The sequence below is a fragment of the Chionomys nivalis genome, chromosome 4, assembly GCF_950005125.1.
Source record: "Chionomys nivalis chromosome 4, mChiNiv1.1, whole genome shotgun sequence".
Taxonomy (NCBI): Eukaryota; Metazoa; Chordata; class Mammalia; order Rodentia; family Cricetidae; genus Chionomys; species Chionomys nivalis.
In genome coordinates this window covers 95,396,013-95,418,974 of record NC_080089.1, presented here as the reverse complement: position 1 = coordinate 95,418,974, position 22,962 = coordinate 95,396,013, and the positions used below count along the sequence as shown (strand labels likewise).

Genomic DNA, 22,962 nt, shown 5'->3' with positions numbered 1-22,962 from the left:
GTTGTCCAACTCTTCAAAAACTCATGTGGAAAACAATAAAGGCCACCGAAAGAATAAGAAATCTACTTATTTCTTGGGTAGAGAATTAACAGGTAAACAGAGGGTGTTGATAATTTACCACTAGAACTTCTAGGAATCTGTTAAGGCCGTCGGCAAGAGTCTATGGTACTTTAGGTCAACGAGAGTGGCACTTTTATTCCTAAAATGGTGACTAAGTGTCTTGCATCTAGGGGCGGAGAAACCTCTCACTTGAGGGGCATCAGGATTTGTGCAGCGCAGTTCATTCACAGAACAGTCGCTTCCTGGCCTTGCACGGGGCCGGTGGAGAGGATGGAGGACGCTGCTCTTGGGGATTTGAAGGAGATGGAGGCAGAGGCTGCAGGGGTGAGCTGGGGAAGGGTCCCAGCAGATAGCTGTCCTGGTCCCAGACAGACCTTGGAGAATATGGCTCTGCATTAGGGGAAGACCCTGAAGGATATGGTTCTGGGACGTGGCCCTGAGGCCAAGGACTGGGCATCCTGATGGTGGAGGAAAAGTGCTCACTTGCCTGACCAGCTGGAGGATCCATGCATGGTGAAAGGGAGCCAGAGTCCTCATCCTCATCAAAGGATTCCTCTTGGTAGGAATCTTCTAGAATGAACTGACAGGAGGATCCCGGCTGGAGGACTAGAAGGTCGTCCTCTGGCATTTCCAGGCCATCGCCCCCCTGCGGGGTGGCTGACAAGAACCCAGGCTGTCCAAGATGGTCTGGAGCCTGGAGGCCCTCGGGCACCAGGATGATGGTGTGTTCGGGGAGCTCCACTTCCAGGACCGAGGTGAGATTCGGCTCCAGCAGTAGGTCGACGTCATCCACCTGCAGTTGCACGGCAGAGCCGGCGGCCAGGTACACCACGGAAGTGGGCACATGGCTGGCGGACCCGGCGGGCTCTTCCAGGTCGGGTGTCGCCGGGGGCTCTTGGAGGCCGTGTTGCTCGGCAGGGCTGGGTTCTTGTGGCTGCGGTGTACAGCAGGGTTCGGGGTCGGCGCCTGGGCTGAGGGGCCGCGCTCCCAGCATGCTGGTGGTGATGCGGGGTTGGAGAGGCGAGGAGGGCGGCGCGGAGGGCGGCGCGGATAGGTGCGACGGGGCGGCTAAAGTCTGGCGCTCTGGGCACCTGGGCTCCGCCTAGCGCAGGGAAATCTCGGAGCTTGGGCACGCAAAGCCGGATACGACTAGACGTCAATCAGTTTTCAAAGGATGAACCGGAACCCAGGTCAAGACGGAAAAGGTCAGGTTAGGCTGCGCCTTCGGGAGCCTGCGTCCTGGAGGCTCCGCCCAGGAGTGTCGGACTGACCAATAGTCTTGGCTGTACTTGGGTAATACTTTTTTTGTTTGTTTGTTTTTCGAGACAGGGTTTCTCTGTGGTTTTGGAGCCTGTCCTGGAACTAGCTCTTGTAGACCAGGCTGGTCTCGAACCCACAGAGATCCGCCTGCCTCTGCCTCCCGAGTGCTGGGATTAAAGGCGTGTGCCACCATCGCCCGGCTCTACTTTTTTTTTTTTTTTTTTTGTCCTATAGGAAGCAGAACAGGTTTCACCACTTGACCCAGCAGGAATAGAATTTCAAGATGGCTCGTGACTAGAACGCTTGTGGTTTCGGGTGTTCAAAAGAGCACTGAAAAACTTGCGCTCCTTAACCCTACCCCCACCTCAGTTAAATGCCATTTAAAATTGCTTTTGCGTTTCCTACCCTGTGTTTAGAGAATGGGTTACGAGGTAGTTGGGCCTGATGTGAGACGTGAAGTACTCACGGCTGAGATCATACGTGTCTTCGCGCAGCTGGTAAATCTCTCATTCCGGAGACTGAGGTAAAGAGAATATTGTGTCTGAGGCCAACATGAACGGCAGGGTGACACATGGTCTCACAAACAATAAAACAAAACAAATCTGGCCCAGAGAGGGCTTGATAGGTAAACGCTCTCTTTTCCCAGCTCCTGATGACGTGCGTTCGGTCTTGGTCCTACATGATGGTACGCTGTGGAACATACATATACATGACAAATAAATGTAATAAAAATTCAAAAAGAAGCCAGGTGATGGTGGCACACGCCTTTAATCCCAGCACTCGGGAGGCAGAGGCAGGCAGATCTCTGTGAGTTTGAGGCCAGCCTGATCTACAAGAGCTAGTTCCTGAACAGGCTCCAAATCTACAGGGCAACCCTGTCTCAAAAAATAAGTAAAAAATGAAAAAAATAGAAAAATGAAAATAAAAACTTTTTTTTTTCCTTCTGTGAAAGGGTCTCTTACATGTTACGCTTCAGGCCTGGACTTGATTGTGTAATGGAGTGCTTCCAACTCCCAAGTACTGGAATCAAAAGTCGTGTACCAGAAGTGGCTTTATGCCACGCCTAGAGCTGAATTCAGCGGATTTTCTGCTTGCTCTTGGCCTCTAAACCTGTGGTTCTAAACACGTGGGGTGCAACCCTGGGGGTCCAATGACCCTTTCCCAGGGGTCACATAACAGACATCTTACATGGCAGATATTTGCATTATGATTTGCAACAGCAAAAAATTATAGTTATGAAGTAGCAATGAAATAATTTTATGATTGGGCAGTCACCACAACATGAGAACTGTATTAAAGGGTCTCAGCATTAGGAAGGTTGAGAACCACTGCCCAAACTAAATAGAAAATCCCCTTCTCCAGCTTTAGAAAAAGTGTTTTTTTTCCCTGATTTTAGTTTTTCGAGACAGGGTTTCTCTGTGTAGCCCTGGAACTTGCTCTGTAGACCAGGCAGACTCAGATCTGTCTGCTTCTGACTCACAAGTGCTGGGATTAAAGGTGTGTGCTAGCTACCACTGCTGGACCAAAAAATACTTTAAAAACTGATAGTGATACTGGGATTTGCCTCTAACTGCACGTACTGGCTTCTTGGGATCCTATTCTCTTTGGATATATACCTTGCTCAACCTAGATGTAGTAGGGAGGAGGGCTTTGGACTTTCCACAGAGTGGGGTGCATTGCCCTCTCTTAGGATTGGAGGGGGTGAGGTGGAAGGGTGTGTGGAGGGGAGTGGGAGGAGAGGTGGAGGAAGGGAGGGAGTGGGATTTTGAATTGGTATTTTTTCTACTTTATTATTCATTTATTTATTTTGGATTTTTCGAGACAGGGTTTCTTTCTCCGTAGCTTTTTGGTTCCTGTCCTGGAACTAGCTCTTGTAGACCAGGCTGGCCTCGAACTCACAGAAATCCTCCTGCCTCTGCCTCCCGAGTGCTGGGATTAAAGGCGTGTGCCACCACCGCTCGGCTATTTATTTTTTTAAGTAATAAAAAAAAAAACAAGTGGAACAATTGTGTACATGCTTCCTGAATAGCAAGGACTGCACTATGATCTATTAAATTTATAATTATTTTGTATATATGGGTCTTTTTTCAGCATGTATGTCTGTGTACCACATGCGTGTAATGTTTTATGGACTCCAGAAGAGAGCACTGCATACCCTGAGGATGAGCCACGGTGTGGGTGTTGGGAATCAAACCCGAGTCTTCTGGAAGAGCAGCAAGTGCTCTTACAGCCAGAGGCATCTCTCCAGTCCCCTTTCTTTTTAACTTATTTTTTTTGTGTGTAAATTCATACATGAGTACTATTTTTGCATCATTTCTACCCCTCCCTCTCTCCCTCTAACTCCTCTTGTGTCTACCGCAAATTTCTGACCTCTTCATTGTCACATGTGTATCTTTATATGTACACATGAATACAGTCTGCTGACTCCATTTAGCCTTGCTTCCATGTTTATTTATTTAGCGCTGATGTCTGGGGTTTGGATAAACTACTTGTGGGGCTTATCCCAGAAGAAGACTGACTCACTCTTTCAGGAGCCAGTTATCGCCTGCAGTTCTTCATCTAGGGGTAGGGCCTTGTGAGATTTCCCTCATCCTCATTGGTGTATCAACTGCTGTTGTCACTGTGCAGGCCTTGTTAAGGTGACCGTAATTTGGAGTTTTCATGGGTGTAGCTTTTATTTTTTTTGTCATATGGAACATCATATCTCACAGCAGATGTCTTTTTTTTTTTTTTTTTGAGAGAGTGTGTTTCACCATGTATCTCTGGTTGGCCTGGAACTCATTATGCGATTATGTCACAGAGATCGGTCTCCCTCCGAATCCTGAGTGCTGGGATGAAAGGCATGGACCACCATGTTTACCTGGTTCTCAGTATTTTCTGCTCCCTCTTCCATGATGTTCCCGGAGCTTTTGTTGTAGAAGTTATATTGTAGATCAATACAACTTGTATCAACTGGAGTTGAACACTATCTGTTGCAAAAGAAGCTTCATTGATATGAAGATATTGAAATGAAGAGCTACATTTATCCATGGGTATAAGGGTAAATATTTAGAATGCAGCCAGAAGTTATACTGTTAGGAAAGTGACTGTCCTTAGGGTCCATCAGCCATGGTTAGTTGTCTAGGTTTACAGTGCCGTGTACGAATGGCCTCATACTGAGCAGGCTTTAAGTGCAATTGCACAGTTGTTGGTAGCTACCACGATGCAAATGTGATGATTGTACCCTTTGGGGATATCTTGCCATATTGGTCTCTGTTGTGGTTCATAGGCTTACTTACATCTGATTAGAACTATTGATTGCTTTTCTCCAGTGGTAGCTTGCAAGGCATTTCTGGATGCTATGAGTGCTAGTCATTAAAGGGGAGGCTTCCAGGTCAGTTCCTGCTCGATTCCTGTGTCTAAAGTGTGCATCATTTTTAGCAATTGCATTTAACCTTTGAGTTCTGGGAGGCAACCGAGGACAGTGGCAATAACCTATGTTAGTGGAGTCTCTTGAATTCCCTCACCAAAAACTTGGAGAGAGGTTTCTTATTCTTGTGCTTGGCACTGGGAGGGAGGGGGTAATTGTTAGGTAGTCTATGCCTATCCGAAGTACTTTCCTGGGATAATTTATTTAAATTTTGATATCAAGTATTTAGGATATTGTGATCAATATGTGTATGAGATTGATCATTTTTACCCAAAGAAATTAAGTTCATAGCCAACTATGGTAGTACACACCTATAATCTGAATACTTGGAAGGCTAGGCACATCCTAATAATTCTTAGAATGTCACCTTCAAGGTCAGCCTAGGGCCAAGACAATTCTACGAATATTAATTGGTCTTGTCTGTGGTTAGGGAAAAATCAGGTTTTAATTTAGCTTACATCAAAGGCTTAAATTCCACATTTTCCTTAATGCCTAAACCTAATGGTCTCAGGGAATCTTCAGAGACAATTGGTGCATGAGCTGACACACATATATGTATACACACACACACACACACATATATATATAATGTATATACAGTTTTAACTGTATGAGTGTTACTGTACCACATGATTGACTGGTGCCCAAGGAGGCCAGAAGAAAGCTTTGGATCCCTTGGAATTGCAGTTAGAGATAGTGAGATGTTATGTGGGTGCTGTGAATTGGACCTGGGTCCTCTGGAAGAGCAGCCAGTGCTCTTAACCCCTAACCCATCTCTCCAGTCCCAGACCAAGCTGAGTTTAAAGAACATTTGGTTAGACGTTCTGAAATGAACAAGGCACCAGTTAAGGGAATACTGTCTTCTAAGAAAAACAAGCAGAATTTTGAACAGGATGAGGCATCAGCTAACTGTAAGAGAGAAACACGTTACAATCAAGGCTTGGAAATATAGACAGAGACATGGGGGAGCACGTCATGGAACAGGACACCATGTCCCTCTTGCAGAGATTGGAGAAAGGATCAGAGGCCTAAAAGAGCAATTTCTATTCTTCTCTTTCGTATAGAGACTCGGGATTCATATTCCTGAGCTACATCCCCAGCCCACTGAGACATTTCATATATTGAGACCTGAAGCAGGAATTAACGCAAAGGTGTAGTTCACTGAGTCCCAAATGACAGATTTCTATGAAGAACTTCATCCATGTGAAACTAAAGTGAGCAGATTAATTACACAGCCACAGCAGTATGAACACAGAAACTTTATTCAAGATGATAAAATTCATATTTTATTTGTATAATTTTAAACTTTTTACTTACTTTATATACCACCCACAGTTTCCCTTTCTTTCTCTCCTCCCTGTGCCTACCCCACCCACTTCTCAGAAATGGTAAGGCCTCCTATGGGGGAATCAACAAGGCCTGCCATATCAGGTGGAGGAAGGCCCAAGCTCTTCCCCACTGCTTCAAGGCTGAGTAAGGCACCCACCATAGGGAATGGGTTCTAAAAAGTCAGCTGATGAACCAGGGACAGATTGCTTGGGACCCAACAAAAAGAAACTACACAACTGTGACACACACGCAGAGAACCTAGGTGAGTCCCATGTGGGCTCCCTAGTTGCCATTCTAGAGTCCATGAGCTCCCGAAGGCTCGGGTCATCTGTCTCTGGGTTTGCCCATCATGATCTCGACTCTGTTTGCATATATCATCCTCTTCTTCCTGTTCTGCCCAGTGCTGTGCTGTAGATCTTTGCATCTGCTTCCATCGGTTTCTGGATGAAAGCTCTATGGTGGCAATTAGGGTAGTCACCAATCTGATTACAGAAGAAGGCCAGTGCAGGCACCATCTCCACTGTTGCTAGGAGTATTATCTGGTGTCATCTTTGTGGGTTCCTGGAGGTTTTTCTGGCACAGGTTTCTCCCTATCCCCATAATGGCCTTTTCTATCAGGATATGTCTTTCATTGCTCTCCCTCTCTGTCGTACCCATAAACGGACCATCCCCATCCCTCATCTTTGCATCCCCCATTACCTCCCGTTTACACCCTTCCCTGTTTACCCAGGAGGCTTCTTACATACATCACATAACAGCAGGAAAGAACAGTATCTTGAAGTAATGCGAGAAAATGGATGTGATTTTAGAATCGCAAACACAGCAAAAATAGCACAAGTTTGTAGGTGTCAGTGAAACATTTCCAGACATAAGCTAAGACTTACCACATAGGCCATGGAAGAAAGAATTTCTGAGGCTGTTCAGTAGGCTGCTCAGAGGTGGTGGCTCACACCAATCATCTTAGCACTCGTGAAGCTCCAGCAGAAGAACTTTAAGTCTGAGGCAAGCCTGGGCTACACAAGGAAACCCTAGGCATATAAAACTGAACATTGCAGTCTAGAAAGAAGACAAACGAGGGGCCAGTGGGAAGGATCAATGGGTAAAGGTGATGGAGGCCAGACCTGACATCCTGAGTTCAAGTGTTGGGACCCACAGGATAGATGAAGAGAACAGAGTCCTGTTAGCCTCTGACATCCACATGGTGCCAGGGCACTAGCGTGCACACACAAGCAAAGCAAAGACAGAAATGTGTTTTTTTTTTTTTAAATAGAAAAGAAGTAAGAAGGATAGAAAAAAGGACTGAGGAGCATAAATAGAAAAATGAGTAAAAAAACTGGTAATGAGCTTGGAATATTTAAAATCTAATTATTGATGTTCCCAGACAAACTTTGTTGATATGTTTCCAAATTAGCTTTATGTTGATATCTACTTTATCAGTATTGATTTATTTCATAATAAAATATGGATCAGTTTTGGAATGGGCCAGTGGTTAGAACACTGGTTGCTACTATAGAGGATCCTGGTTTTATTCCCCGAACCCAGATGGCAGCTCAAACTGTTTTTAACTCTGCAGGAAATCCGATGCCCTCTTCTGACCAAGAGGCATTCAGGCTTTCATGTGGTATGTGTGCGTTTATGTACATATACATATATATATATTGCTTTGTATATACATGCATACAAAATACATAAATATGTACATGTATATGTATGTCATTTTCTTATGTACATTTTAATATTAGTTAAGAGTGGCTTGAATAATAAAAAAAACCCAGCAAGCCAGGCAGTGGTGGCACACACCTTTAATCCCAGAACTCGGGAGGCAGAGGTGGGCCCGGCTGTTCTACAAAACGAGTTACAAGGATAGCCAGAGTTAATCAATAAAACACTGTCTCAAAAATTAAAAAAAATCAGGACATTGTTGTCTCAAACCTTTAATTCCAGCACTCGGGAGGCAGGCAGATTTCTGTGAGTTTGAGGCCAGACTAGTCTTCAGAGTGAGTTCCAGGACAGCCAGAGATACACAGAAAAACCCTGTCTCAAAAAGAAAAAATACACCAAACACATTTACAAAAGTATACAATGAAGTCAGACTTGGTACCATGTGCCTGTAATACCAGCACTTGGGAAGCAGAGGCAGGTAGATTCCTGTTGGTTTCAGGCTGGATTGTTATCCCTACATGGTGAGTTTGAAGAAACTCTAGACTATATAGGGAGATCATTTCTCAAAAAACCCAACCCTACCAATCAGCCATTCAAACACTCTCCAACCTCCCAAAGAAAAACTTCCCAGAGTATAATCACAATCAGAGGAAATCCTGTGGATTAGCAGGGGTGCAGAGAGCCTTCCTTACTCGTCGTGTGTTCTGTCAGCATTAACTGATGGAAAAGACACCATGGAACACCATGCTCAAAACAAAAACTTCTTAAATGTTACCATGTGACACCGTAAGGCAACTCATCAATCATTTCTGCTTCTAACCATCTCTGTTCATGTATCTGAAAGAGGACCTAACTTTTACAATATCCTTAGTCCCAACCCTGGTCTCATTTGTCCTATAACCGTGTTTTTGTGTGTTTGCCAAAGACTCAAGGCTCAACGTTGCTCATACATGAAGGTACTCTAATACACAAGTTTTTAAAATACAATTTTATTAAATTATTAAATACAACATTTTGACAAAGCCTTAGTACTTAACCAAAACCAAAACAGAAGAATCTAAATTTTTTATGATCAGAAACATTATAAAGTAAAATCTTCAGTAGGACAAAATCTATCTAACTACTATGTACAGAAAAGCTAATATTCGATTATAAAATTTAAGTAATTGCATTCTATATGATAGGAATGTCCTTAACAAATAAACTTCAATTGAACTTAACAATTTCATAGGAATTATTAATGATAAATAAGATGTATTAGATATGTCAGAGGCCCCAAATTTCTCAGTAGAGATACTGTTTTTATTAAACATCCAAAAGAAGGTACATAAGATCACTAAAGAAATTAATAAATTTTGTTGGATATCAAATAAACATAAGATATATCTATACTCAAGTCACAATGAAAAACATAAACTTGAGTTCTAATTATTCTAACAATATAGTCTTATAACAAATTATTGTAACATTAGAATTATGATCCCCAGAACTGGAGAACTATATTAAAAATATACAAAATGAGATCAAAAGACTTATTTCTTGTTGAAAGAAAAGGTAAAACCAACTCCTCCTAAAGCAAAATCAAAATAAACCCCAAAACAACCCCCACCAAAACAAACAAAAGCCCCATTTATTTAAAAAAAATAACATGAGCTGGGTAGCGGTGGCACACACGCCTTTAATCCCAGCACAAACAGCAGAGGCAGGCAGATCAGGACTGCACTGCTGGAGCTGCCCGAGGGTGACTTCTGTATAGACAAAGTCTAAGAAAGCAGTCAAGTCAAAGAGCAATGCAGGCAAGTGTCAACCAGCACGTGATCTGGAGGCGATGATCTTCCTTCCAGACATTCTGGCCAACCAAATATCCAATATTCTGCATTCTTCCCATTTCAGAAACAAGAGTGTCCTTCTAACCTTGTAGGCTGTGCACTCGCGATGGCGTTGGGAAGCCAGTCTCTCTTTTGAGGGACATCCGGATTGGTGCAGGGCAGTTCATTCACAGAACAGTCTCTTCCTGGCCTTGCATGGGGACCTAGGAGAGGACGGAGGACGCTGCTCTTGGGGACTTGGAGGAGGAGATGGAGGCAGAGGCTGCAGGGGTGAGCTGGGGAAGGGTCCCAGCAGGTAGCTGTCCTGGTCCCAGACAGACCTTGGAGAATATGGCTCTGCATTAGGGGAAGACCCTGAAGGATATGGTTCTGGGATGTGGCCCTGAGGCCAAGGACTGGGCATCCTGATGGTGGAGGAAAAGTGCTCACTTGCCTGACCAGCTGGAGGATCCATCCATGGAGACAGGGAGCCAGAGTCCTCATCCTCATCATAGGATTCCTCTTGGTAGGAACTTTCTAGAATGAACTCACAGGAGGATCCCGGCTGGAGGACTAGAAGGTCATCCGCTGGCATTTCCAAGACAGCGCCCCCCTGCGGGGTGGCGGACAAGAACCCAGGCTGTCCAAGATGGTCTGGAGCCTGGAGGCCCTCGGGCACCAGGATAATGGTGTGTTCGGGGATCTCCACTTCCAGGACCGAGTTGGCATCCGGCTCCAGCAGCAGTTCGACGCCATCCAGCTGCAGCTGTAGGACGCAGTCAGCGGCCAGGAACACCATGGAGGTCGATGCATAGCTTGTGGACACAGAGGGCTCCTCAAGGTGGAATGGCGCCTGAGAATCGTGGAGGCAGTGGCGCTTGGCAGGGCTGGGTCCCTGTGGCTGTGGTGTCCAGCCGGGCGCGGGGTCCGTGTCATTGCTGCTAGGCTGCATGTTCAGGATGTGGACGGCTCTGTGGGGCTGTTGAGGCGCTGGGTGCAGCGAGGACAGTGGCGCTGGTGCTGGCCGAGCGACTGCAGTCACGGGCCCTGGAGTCCTGCGCTTTATTCACGCCCCACCGGATACACCCAGGACGTCAATTAAATCCCCAGTGTTGGACCGGAAAGTGAAGTCGTGAAAAGTCACGCTAGGCTCCGCCCCTCGAGCCTCCAATTCAGAGGCTTTGCCCAGGAGTGTGGGCTGGACTTTCCAGTAGCCTAGGCTGTACTCTAGAAATGCTTTTGGCATAGTGCAGCCAGAATATCTTCCGTGTGTTTTATTTTTTGGTTTTTCGAGACAGGATTTCTCTCTGTAACAGCCGTAGCCTACCTGAAACTATCTCAGTAGACCAGACTGGCCTGAGACTCACCAAGATCTGCCTGCCTCTGCCTCCCGAGTGCTGAGATTAAAGGCATGTACCAACACCTCTTGGTTTTTATTTTTAATGTTTTTGGTTTTTCGAGACTGGTTTTGTCTGTAGCTTTGAAGCCCATCCTGGAGATAGCTGTTGTAGACCAGGCTGGCCTCGAACTCACAGACAACAGCCTGCCTCTCTTCTGGAGTGCTAGGATTAAAGTGGTGTGCCACCAGCACCTGGCCGGCTTTTTTTTTTTTTTTTTTTTTTGACAGATTCTGAATAGGACGTTCATATGGCTGATCTTTAGAATTCTGTTTTCGAGTGTTTCTGAAATTTAAAAGACCACCTAGAATTTACCAGGCTGGTCTACAAAGCTCTAGGACATCTGAGACTATAAAGAGAGGTCCTGTCTTTTCTCTCTTAAGAAAATAATTACTGAAAAGATGCTTCTTCCACTTCCCCAATATTCCGTTCTCTTAACTTCAGTGCTCACCATGTATTTATATGTTTTCATTTTTCGGAGAATTAGTCACTGTGTCCGTGAGTCCTGGGGTTGATAGAATGTGATTTCAGCATCATGAGAGGGAGAATCTCAAGTTTGAGTCCAGCCTGGGTCACATATTAGGACGCCATTTTTAAAACCAAACAAGCAGCTGGGTAGTGGTGGCACACACCTTTAATCCCAGCACTTGGGTGGCAGAGACAGGTGGATCTCAGTGAGTTTGATGCCTGCCTGGTCTTAAAAGGGAATTCTAGGCCAACCAGTTCTGCTACACAGAGAAACCCTGTTTGGAGAAACCTGCCTCAAAATCAATCCAATCCAAACAAATGAATAAATAAATAAAGCCAAAAAACAAAGTATCAAAAGAAAACAAGAACAAAACCCACCAAGCATGAGTAGAATGCTGGCTCAGTGGTTAAGAGCATGTGCTATTCTTCCTGAAAATCTGGGTTCAGTTCCAAGTACCCAAATTGCTGCTAGCAGTTATGTTTAATTCCAGTTCCAGGGGGATCTGATACCTATTCTGAACTACACTGGCAGCATGCAAGGAGATGGTGTACAGACAAACATGTAGGCAAAACATCCACACACAGTAAGATAAAAATAAACATATTCTCTTTTTTTTAAAAAAATACAATATATTAGGGAGACAAATTTACTGAATGCTTGAGTTTCACGGGGATACCATGACACCTGAGTTACAGCCAGCTGTGGATCGAACCCGAGACTCTGTGTATGTTATCAAGCTAACAGATACAAAATAACAGCATTTATAAATTTTTAAAAAGGAGATAACATACAAGATGGAGGAAAATTAAGTAATGTTTACTACAAACTGTGAAATGAAATAAATCCATTACATATAATATATATACATATATGAGTAAATTTATTTATATATATTATATATGATGTGGAGTCCCTAGCAGTAGGACGAGGATCTGTCCCTGTTTCATGAGCTGACACACATATATGTATACACATGCACATGTTTTAACTGTTTGAGTGTTACTGCACACATGTGTGTGTGGTGCCCAAGGAGGCCAGAAGAAAGCTTTGGATCCATTGGAATTGCAGTTAGAGATAGTGAGCTGCCTTTTGGGTGCTGTGAATTGGTCCTGGGGCCTCTGGAAGAGCAGCCAGTACTGTTAATACCTAAGCCATCTCTACAAATTGCATAGCAACTGAGTTTTTTTTTGCTATAAAGTTTTATTAAGTTTAATTTTTGTCAATCTTTATATATTTTATAATTTTAAAGTTTATCTCATTATATAAATTAGTATCTTGTATTCTATATAAGCCACACATATTTCAAATTTGTATGGAACTTATATACATAGATTTTCTTTCTTTCTTTCTTTCTTTTTTTTTTTTTTTTTGGTTTTTAGAGATAGAGTTTCTCTGTAATTTGGAGCCTGTCCTGGAACTAGCTCTTGCAGACCAGGTTGGCCTCAAACTCACAGAGATACACGTGTGACACCACCGCCCGGCTTATTTTTTTCTTTCTTTTTTATTATTACTTAAAAAAAAAATACCAGTGCAAATTCTCCCTCCCTCCCCTCTTCCTTGTCTCCTCTGTCTTCCTCCTCAGACCCTCCCCCACCCCTCCAACCTTAAGGGAGGTCATGCACCCAATCTGTGGAATGTCCAAGGCCCTCCCTACTACATCTTGGTTGAGCAAGGTTTACATCCAAAGAGAATAGGGTCCTATGTAGCCGGTATCTGCAGTGACATCCCAGTTTCACTATCAGTGGCCCCTCAGTCGGCCCCACCTGTCAGCTCCCTTCAGAGGGTCTTAGTTGCTCCCATGCTCATTCTCTTTCAGTGCAGTTGGAGTTGGTGAGCTCCCATTAGCTCAAGCAAACTGTCTCAGTGGATGAACCCTCATGGTCTTGAATTCCTTGCTCATACTCTCACTCCTTCCACTCTTCAACTGGATCTTGGGAGCTCAGTCCCGTGCTCCGATGTGGGTCATTGCCTCTGTTCCCGTCTGTTGTTGGACGAAGGTTCTCTTATGTCCACCAAGTCGCAAGTTGAGTTTAAAGAACATATAGTTAGATGTTTTGAAATAAAAGAGGCATCAGTCAAGGGAATACTGTCTTCTAAGAAAAGCAAGCAGAATTTTGAACAGGATGAGGCATCAGCTAACTGTAAGAGAAACACGTTACAATCAAGGCTATGGAAACATAGACCGAGACATGGGAGAACACGTCATGGAGCAGGACACCATGTCCCTCTTGCAGAGATTGGAGAGAGCTCCAGTGGCCTAAGAGAGAGATTTCTATTCTTGTCTTTTGTATAGAGACTCGGGATTCATACTCCTGAGCTACATCCCCAGCCCAGTGAGACATTTCATATATTGAGACCTGAAGCAGGAAATAACCCAAAGGTGTAGTTCACTGAGTCCCAAATGACAGATTTCTATGATGAACCTCATCCATGTGAAACTAAAGTGAGCAGATTAATTACACAGCAGTACAGAGAAACTTTTCTTCAGGTTGATAAAATTCATATTTTGTTTGTATAATTTTAAACTTTTACTTATTTTACATACCACCCACAGTTTCCCTTCCTTCCTCTTGTCCCTGTGCCTACCCCACCCACTTCTCAGAAAGGGTAAGGCCTCCTATGGGGGAACCAACAAGGCCTGCCATATCAGGTGAAGGCAGGACCAAGCTCTTTCCCACTGCTTCAAAGCTGAGTAAGGCACCCACCATAGGGAATGGGTTCTAAAAAGTCAGTTCATGCACCAGGAAGAGATCCTGGTTCAACTACTACTGACCCCACAAACAGACCAATCTACACAACTGCAACCCACACGCAGAGAACCTAGGTGAGTCCCATGCGGGCACCCTAGTTGTCATTCTAGAGTCCATGAGCTCCCGAAGGCTCGATTCATCTGTCTCTGGGTTTGCCCATCATGATCTCGACTCTGTTTGCCTATATCATCCTCTTCTTCCTGTTCTGCCCAGTGCTGTGCTGTAGATCTTTGCATCTGCTTCCATCGGTTACTGGATGAAAGCTCTATGGTGGCAATTAGGGTAGTCACCAATCTGATTACGGAAGAAGGCCAGTGCAGGCACCATCTCCACTGTTGCTAGGAGTATTAACTGGTGTCATCTTTGTGGATTCCTGGGAGTTTCCCTGGTACCAGGTTTCTCCCTAACCCCATAATGGATCCTTCTACCAGCATATGTGTTTCATTGCTCTCCCTCTCTGTCGTTCCCATAAACGGACCTTCCCCATCCCTCATCTTTGCATCCCCCATTACCTCCCGTTTACACCCTTCCCTGTTTACCCAGGAGGCTTCTTACATACATCACATAACAGCAGGAAAGAACAGTATCTTGAAGTAATGCGAGAAAATGGATGTGATTTTAGAATCCCAAACCCAGCGAAAATAGCACAAGTTAGTAGGTGTCAGTGAAACATTTCCAGACATAAGCTAAGACTTAACACATAGGCCATGAAAGAAAGAATTCCTGAGACTGTTCAGTAGGCTGCTTAGAGGTGGTGGCTCACACCAATCATCTTAGCATTCGTGAAGCTCCAGCAGAAGAACTTTAAGTCTGAGGCAAGCCTGGGCTACACAAGGAAACCCTAGGCATATAAAACTGAACATTATAGCCTAGAAAAAAGACAAACGAGGGGCCAGTGAGATGGATCAATGGATAAAGGTGATGGAGGCCAGACCTGACATCCTGAGTTCAAGTACTGGGACCCACAGGATGGATGAAGAGAACAGAGTCCTGTTAGCCTCTGACATCCACATGGTGCCAGGGCACTAGCGTGCACACACAAGCAAAGCAAAGACAGAAATGTGTGTTTTTTAAAATTAAAATTAACTAAGAAAGATAAAAAAAAGGAGTGAGGGCAAGAATAGAAAAATGAGTAAAGAAACAGAAACGAGCTTGGAATATTTAAAATCTAATTGTTGATGTTCCCAAAGTAACTCTATGTAGATAAGTTACCAAATTAGCTTTATGTTGATATCTACTTTCTGAGTATTGACTTATTTCATAATAAAATATGGATCAGTTTTGGAATGGGCCAGTGGTTAGAACACTGGTTGCTATTATAGAGGATCCTAGTTTTTTTCTTTTTTTTTTTTTTTTTTTTTTTTTTGGTTTTTCGAGACAGGGTTTCTCTAGTTTTATTCCCCGCACCCAGATGGCAGCTCAAACTGTTTTTAACTCTGCAGGAAATCCGATGCCCTCTTCTGACCAAGAGGCATTCAGGCTTTCATATGGTATGCGTGCGTTTATGTACATATACATATAATATATTGCTTTGTATATACATGCATACAAAATACATAAATATGTACATGTATATGTATGTCATTTTCTTATGTTCATTTTAATATTAGTTAAGAGTGGCTTGAATAATAAACAAACAGCAAGCCAGGCAGTGGTGGCACACACCTTTAATCCCAGAACTCGGGAGGCAGAGGTGGGCCAGGCTGTTCTACAAAACGAGTTACAAGGATAGCCAGAGTTAATCAATAAAACCCTGTCTCAAATATATATATATAAAAAAAATCAGGACATTGTTGTCTCAAACCTTTAATTCCAGCACTCGGGAGGCAGGCAGATTTCTGTGAGTTTGAGGCCAGCCTAGTCTTCAGAGTGAGTTCCAGGACAGCCAGAGATACACAGAAAAACCCTGTCTCAAGAAGAAAAAATACACCAAACACATTTACAAAAGTATACAATGAAGTCAGACTTGGTACCATGTGCCTGTAATACCAGCACTTGGGAAGCAGAGGCAGGTGAATCCCTGTGGGTTTGAGGCTGGACTGTTATCCCTACATGGTGAGTTTGAAGAAACTCTGGACTATATAGGGAGATCATTTCTCAAAAAACCCAACCCTACCAATCAGCCATTCAAACACTCTCCAACCTCCCAAAGAAAAACTTCCCAGAGTATAATCACAATCAGAGGAAATCCTATGGACTAGCAGGGGTGCAGAAGGCCTTCCTTAGTCGTTGTGTATCTGTCAGCATGGACTGATGGAAAAGACACCATGGAACACCATGCTCAAAACAAAACTTCTTAAATGTTACCATGTGACACCGTAAGGCAACTCTTCAATCATTTCTGCTTCTAACCATCTCTGCTCAAGTATCAGAAAGAGGACCTAGTTTTACAATGTCCTTAGCCTCAACCCTGGTCTCATGTGTCCTCTAACCGTGTTTTTGTGTGTTTGCCAGAGTCAGGGCTCAACATAGCTCATACATGAAGGTACTCTAAACACAAGTTTTTAAAATACACTTTTATTAAATTATTAAATACAACATTTTGACAAAGCCCTAGTACTTAACCAAAACCAAAATAGAAGTGTCTAAATTTTTTATGATCAGAAACATTATAAAGTAAAATCTTCAGTAGGACAAAATCTATCTAACTACTATGTACAGAAAAGCTAATATTCGATTATAAAATTTAAGTAATTGCATTCTATATGATAGGAATGTACTTAACAAATAAACTTCAATTGAACTTAACAATTTCATAGGAATTATTAATGATAAATAAGATGTATTAGATATGTCAGAGGCCCCCAATTTCTCAGTAGAGATACTGTTTTTATTAAACATCCAAAAGAAGGTACATAAGATCACTAAAGAAATTAATAAATTTTGTTGGATATAAAATAAACATAAGACATATCTATACTCAAGTTACAATGAAAAACATAAATTTGAGCTCTTCTAATTATTCTAACAACATAGTCTTATAACAAATTATTGTAACATTAGAATTATGATCCCCAGAACTGGAGAACTATATTAAAAATATACAAAATGAGATCAAAAGACTTATTTCTTGTTGAAAGAAAAGGTAAAAACCAACTCCTCCTAAAGCAAAATCAAAATAAACCCCAAAACAACCCCCACCAAAACAAACAAAAGCCCCATTTATTTATAAAAAAAATAACATGAGCTGGGTAGCGGTGGCACACACGCCTTTAATCCCAGCACAAACAGCAGAGGCAGGCAGATCAGGACTGCACTGCTGGAGCTGCCCGAGGGTGACTTCTGTACAGAAAAAGTCTAAGTAAGCAGTCAAGTCAAAGAGCAAATGCAGGCGAGTGTCAACCAGCACGTGATCTGGAGGCGATGATCTTCCTTCCAGACATTCTGGCCAACCAAATATCCAATATTCTGCATTCTTCCCATTTCAGAAACAAGAGTGTCCTTCTAACCTTGTAGGCTGTGCACTCGCGATGGCGTTGGGAATCCAGTCTCTCATTTGAGGGTCATCCGGATTGGTGCAGGGCAGTTCATTCACAGAACAGTCTCTTCCTGGCCTTGCATGGGGACCGAGGAGAGGACGGAGGACGCTGCTCTTGGGGACTTGGAGGAGGAGATGGAGGCAGAGGCTGCAGGGGTGAGCTGGGGAAGGGTCCCAGCAGGTAGCTGTCCTGGTCCCAGACAGACCTTGGAGAATATGGCTCTGCATTAGGGGAAGACCCTGAAGGATATGGTTCTGGGATGTGGCCCTGAGGCCAAGGACTGGGCATCCTGATGGTGGAGGAAAAGTGCTCACTTGCCTGACCAGCTGGAGGATCCATCCATGGAGACAGGGAGCCAGAGTCCTCATCCTCATCATAGGATTCCTCTTGGTAGGAACTTTCTAGAATGAACTCACAGGAGGATCCCGGCTGGAGGACTAGAAGGTCATCCGCTGGCATTTCCAAGACAGCGCCCCCCTGCGGGGTGGCGGACAAGAACCCAGGCTGTCCAAGATGGTCTGGAGCCTGGAGGCCCTCGGGCACCAGGATGATAGTGTGTTCGGGGAGCTCCACTTCCAGGACCGAGTTGGCATCCGGCTCCAGCAGCAGTTCGACGCCATCCAGCTGCAGCTGTAGGACACAGTCAGCGGCCAGGAACACCATGGAGGTCGATGCATAGCTCGTGGACACAGAGGGCTCCTCAAGGTGGGATGGCGCCTGAGAATCGTGGAGGCAGTGGCGCTTGGCAGGGCTGGGTCCCTGTGGCTGTGGTGTCCAGCAGGTCGCGGGGTCCGTGTCATTGCTGCTAGGCTGCATGTTCAGGATGTGGACGGCTCTGTGGGGCTGTTGAGGCGCTGGGTGCAGCGAGGACAGTGGCGCTGGTGCTGGCCGAGCGACTGCAGTCACGGGCCCTGGAGTCCTGCGCTTTATTCACGCCCCACCGGATACACCCAGGACGTCAATTAAATCCCCAGTGTTGGACCGGAAAGTGAAGTCGTGAAAAGTCACGCTAGGCTCCGCCCCTCGAGCCTCCAATTCAGAGGCTTTGCCCAGGAGTGTGGGCTGGACTTTCCAGTAGCCTAGGCTGTACTCTAGAAATGCTTTTGGCATAGTGCAGCCAGAATATCTTCCGTGTGTTTTATTTTTTGGTTTTTCGAGACAGGATTTCTCTCTGTAACAGCCGTAGCCTACCTGAAACTATCTCAGTAGACCAGACTGGCCTGAGACTCACCAAGATCTGCCTGCCTCTGCCTCCCGAGTGCTGAGATTAAAGGCATGTACCAACACCTCTTGGTTTTTATTTTTAATGTTTTTGGTTTTTCGAGACTGGTTTTGTCTGTAGCTTTGAAGCCCATCCTGGAGATAGCTGTTGTAGACCAGGCTGGCCTCGAACTCACAGACAACAGCCTGCCTCTCTTCTGGAGTGCTAGGATTAAAGTGGTGTGCCACCAGCACCTGGCCGGCTTTTTTTTTTTTTTTTTTTTGACAGATTCTGAATAGGACGTTCATATGGCTGGTCTTTAGAATTCTGTTTTCGAGTGTTTCTGAAATTTAAAAGACCACCTAGAATTTACCAGGCTGGTCTACAAAGCTCTAGGACATCTGAGACTATAAAGAGAGGTCCTGTCTCTTCTCTCTTAAAAAAATAATTACTGAAAAGATGCTTCCTCCACTTCCCCAATATTCCATTCTCTTAACTTCAGTGCTCATCATGTATTTATTTTGTTTTCATTTTTCGGAGAAATAGTCACTGTGTCCGTGAGTCCTGGGGTTGATAGAATGTGATTTCAGCATCATGAGAGGGAGAATCTCAAGTTTGCGTCCAGCCTGGGTCACATATTAGGACATCATTTTTAAAACCAAACAAGCAGCCGGGTGGTGGTGGCACACACCTTTAATCCCAGCACTTGGGTGGCAGAGACAGGTGGATCTCAGTGAGTTTGATGCCTTCCTGGTCTTAAAAGGGAATTCTAGGCCAACCAGTTCTGCTACACAGAGAAACCCTGTTTGGAGAAACCTGCCTCAAAATCAATCCAAGACAAAATAAATAAATAAAGTCAAAAAGCAAAGTAACAAAAGAAAACAAGAACAAAACCCACCAAGCATGAGTAGAATGCTGGATCAGTGGTTAAGAGCATGTGCTATTCTTCCAGAAAACCTGGGTTCAGTTCCAAGCACCCACATTACCGCTAACAGTCATGTTTAATTCCAGTTCCAGGGGGATCTGATACCTATTCTGAACTATACTGGCAACATGCAAGGAGATGGTGTACAAATATACATGCAGACACAACATCCACACAGAGTAATATAACAATAAACATATTCTTTAAAAAAAAACATAATATATGAGGGAGAAAAATTTACTGAATGTATGAGTTTCACGATGGTAGCACCAAACTCGAGTTATAGCCTGATGTGGATCAAACCTGGGACTTTGTGCATGCATCCTAAGCATCCCTTGGAACACATCTCCCACCCCGTGGTTTGTGAACTGCACAGGTGTTTCTCCATCTCTGTGAAACTCTTTAAAATACTAACCTGAAACATTCAGGTAAAGATTTCCTTAAGATTAAGGGTTGTCATAAAATTGTTAAAGATAGGCCCAATGTGTTGGATGGTCACCTAGAACCTGCCCCGTAGGGTGGTAGAACTCGGAATTCGAGCCTAGAGGTCAGTCCCAGTTGAATGAGCCCCTGTAAAAGGAAAAAAAAAAAGGATAAGGGAAAGAAAAGGAAAGATAAAGAGAGCTGGAGAGATAAATTTAACCCTCTCCCCTCATAAAAAGTCTCGAAGTGGTGGCACCTAATGCTTTTAATCCCAGTCCTAAGGATGCATAGGCAGGCGAATATCTGTGAGTTTGAGGTTGGCCTCGTAGTACTTAGTTTCAGAACAGCCAGGGCTACACAGAGAAACATATCTTATCAAATAAACAATAATGAGAGAGACGAGGGAGAGACAGAGAGAGAGAGAGAGACAGAGAGAGAGAGACAGAGAGAGAGACAGAGAGAGAGAGACAGAGAGAGAGAGAGAGAGAGAGAGAGAAGACAGAGAGAGAGAGACAGACAGAGGGAGGGAGGGAGGGAGGGAGGGAGGGAGGGAGGGAGGGAACTTGCTGTTGTGGTACACCCCATTAATTTTGTTAGAGACAAGAATATTTCTGTTGGTTTAAGATAGGTCTTTCCTACATAGTGAGTTCCAGGACTCCATAGAAAGACCGTTCTTAAAACAACAATCAGAAGAAAGAAAGAAGGTATCATTGAGAGCATTAAATATTGAAACAATATTAAGCTGTCAATGATGGCACATGCCTTTAATCCTAGCACCCGAGAGACAGAGGCAGGTGGATCTCTGTGAGTTTGAGGCCAGCCTGGTCTACAATAGCTAGCTTTAGCTCAGGCTCCAAAACTTCAGAAAAAAATTCGAAGCACTAAAAATAAAAATTTAGTATTCTAAGTATATGTTCTACATTCGATTATTAATTAATTATATTTTGAAACATAATTTAACCATGATCCAATGTGATATGTGGAGGAGGATGACCTTGAACTTCTGATCATCCTGCCTCTCCCACCACACTGACCTGAGCACAGGGATGCCCTGCCCTATACGGTTTCCCTTGTGCTGGGTATTGGACACAGCGTTTATTGCAGCCTAGGTGAGTGTGTTCTACAGCCACAGTATATCTCCATCTCCAACTGTAGCAGTGTTAAGAACTACACATTTCAACCCCCAAAACCTAGTGTTTAATTTCTAGTTTAGTTACTGTGGGAATATGATGCAGACATGTATTTTAATTTAAACCAAAGACACATCATTTCTGTCTGATAATCTCCTGTGAGATGCTCACTGGTACTTTGCGTGCTTTCTGAATTAACATGCAATGTCTCCCCCACCTTCTCCTTCCTTCTTTCTCCTCCCTCTCTTCTTCCTTTTCTTCCCCCTTTCCTTCTTCAATTCAGTATTAGGGATCAAACCCTGAGCCTTTTGCATTCTAGGCAGCTGGTTGAGCACCTAGCCCCACCTCCAAGCCCTTTGCCCCACCTTTTTTTTTTTTTTTTTTTCCGAGACAGGGTTTCTCTGTGGTTTTGGAGCCTGTCCTGGATCTAGCTCTTGTAGACCAGGCTGGTCTCAAACTCACAGAGATCCGCCTGCCTCTGCCTCCCGAGTGCTGGGATTAAAGGCGTGCGCCACCACCACCCGGCTGCCCCCACTTTTAATGTATTTCCCAGTTTCCATCCTTGTCGGCTCTGTTTGTTTCTATTCCCTTGCTTGAAATTGCTCTGTAGAACAGGTTGGCCTCGGACCCGTGATTCTTTGGCCTCAGCCTCCCTCGTAGCTGGTCAGAGGTGCTCACAGGACTCAGCCGTAAGGCTTGGCTCCTCTCATCAATTCTATGCTCCCTCCTACTTCACTAGCTGTTGACTCCGTTATTGTCCCCAATTGGAATTCTTCCTTAATCACAATTTCAGACAGCTTATTCTCAGAGCACCCTCTTCTAAATGCCCAACTCAGTCTCTTAAATATAAAAGTTCTATCACAGCTGGGAGGTGGTGGCACACAGCTTTAGTCCCACCACTCGGGAGACAGACAGGTGAATCTCTGAGAGTTTGAGGACAGCCTGTTCTATAGAGTGAGCTCCAGGCAGGCTCCAAAACTACAGAGAAACCATGTCTTGAAAAATGAAAGTAAACAAACAAACAATAGGTTCATGAAGGTTGTTGTTTTTTTTTTTTTGTGATATATTTTCATTAACAGTATCATCGGGTCGTCTCTCCCCTACTTCCTTGAGAGTTCAAGTCCATGAGCAGTCACTGCAATCACAAGCATCCATGTGGCCACTTAGTTTCTTTTAGAAAGAATCTCATTCAACTGAGTGAGGACTTCATTCAGAAAAAGGCATTTTGATTGCAGAAAAAGATTTGCACTCATTGTCTGCACTATCCAGCTACTTTCTATTATCTTTAGCTAGGAGTCCATACTAATTGGCTTTGGCGGTTATGCCACAGAGCAGGAAGAATTTTCTGTGGCAATGTAGGTCATACTCTAAATAATAGCTACCTCCATTTGCACATCCATGTTTACGGCAGATCTATTCCTAATAGCCAGGAAATGGAATCAGCTGAGATGTCTTTACTTTTCCTTGGCTGTGTTGAAATACCCTGATGAAAGGAACTTCAGGGAGAAAGAGCTGATTTCAAGGCTTTGTTATATCGTGGTGAGATTGGTGAGGCCACTGGTGCTGGAAGCTGCTGCTCACACTGTATCCAGTCAGAGAGAAGAGAGCAGGGATGCTGGTGCTCAGAGCACTTTCTCCTTCCCTGTGAAATAGGATTCCA

At 44.1% G+C, this 22,962-nt stretch overlaps 3 protein-coding genes across 3 annotated transcripts; all 3 read right to left on the bottom strand.

The window, feature by feature from the left end:
• Window positions 1–280: 280 nt before the first annotated feature.
• On the bottom strand, window positions 281–1,054 carry LOC130873568 (proline-rich protein 23A3-like). The gene has a single exon (XM_057768406.1). It carries the CDS (start codon window positions 1,052–1,054, stop codon window positions 281–283), a length of 774 nt encoding a protein of 257 aa, XP_057624389.1.
• An 8,658-nt stretch (window positions 1,055–9,712) lies between these two features.
• LOC130873567 (proline-rich protein 23A3-like) lies at window positions 9,713–10,480 on the bottom strand. The gene has a single exon (XM_057768405.1). The coding sequence runs from the start codon at window positions 10,478–10,480 to the stop codon at window positions 9,713–9,715; it is 768 nt and encodes a 255-aa protein (XP_057624388.1).
• Window positions 10,481–17,671: 7,191 nt separating this feature from the next.
• On the bottom strand, window positions 17,672–18,733 carry LOC130873566 (proline-rich protein 23A3-like). The gene is made up of 2 exons (XM_057768404.1): window positions 18,565–18,733; window positions 17,672–18,519 (listed from the first exon to the last, which is right to left on the bottom strand). The coding sequence occupies exons 1-2, from the start codon at window positions 18,731–18,733 to the stop codon at window positions 17,672–17,674; spliced, it is 1,017 nt and encodes a 338-aa protein (XP_057624387.1).
• Window positions 18,734–22,962: the final 4,229 nt, after the last annotated feature.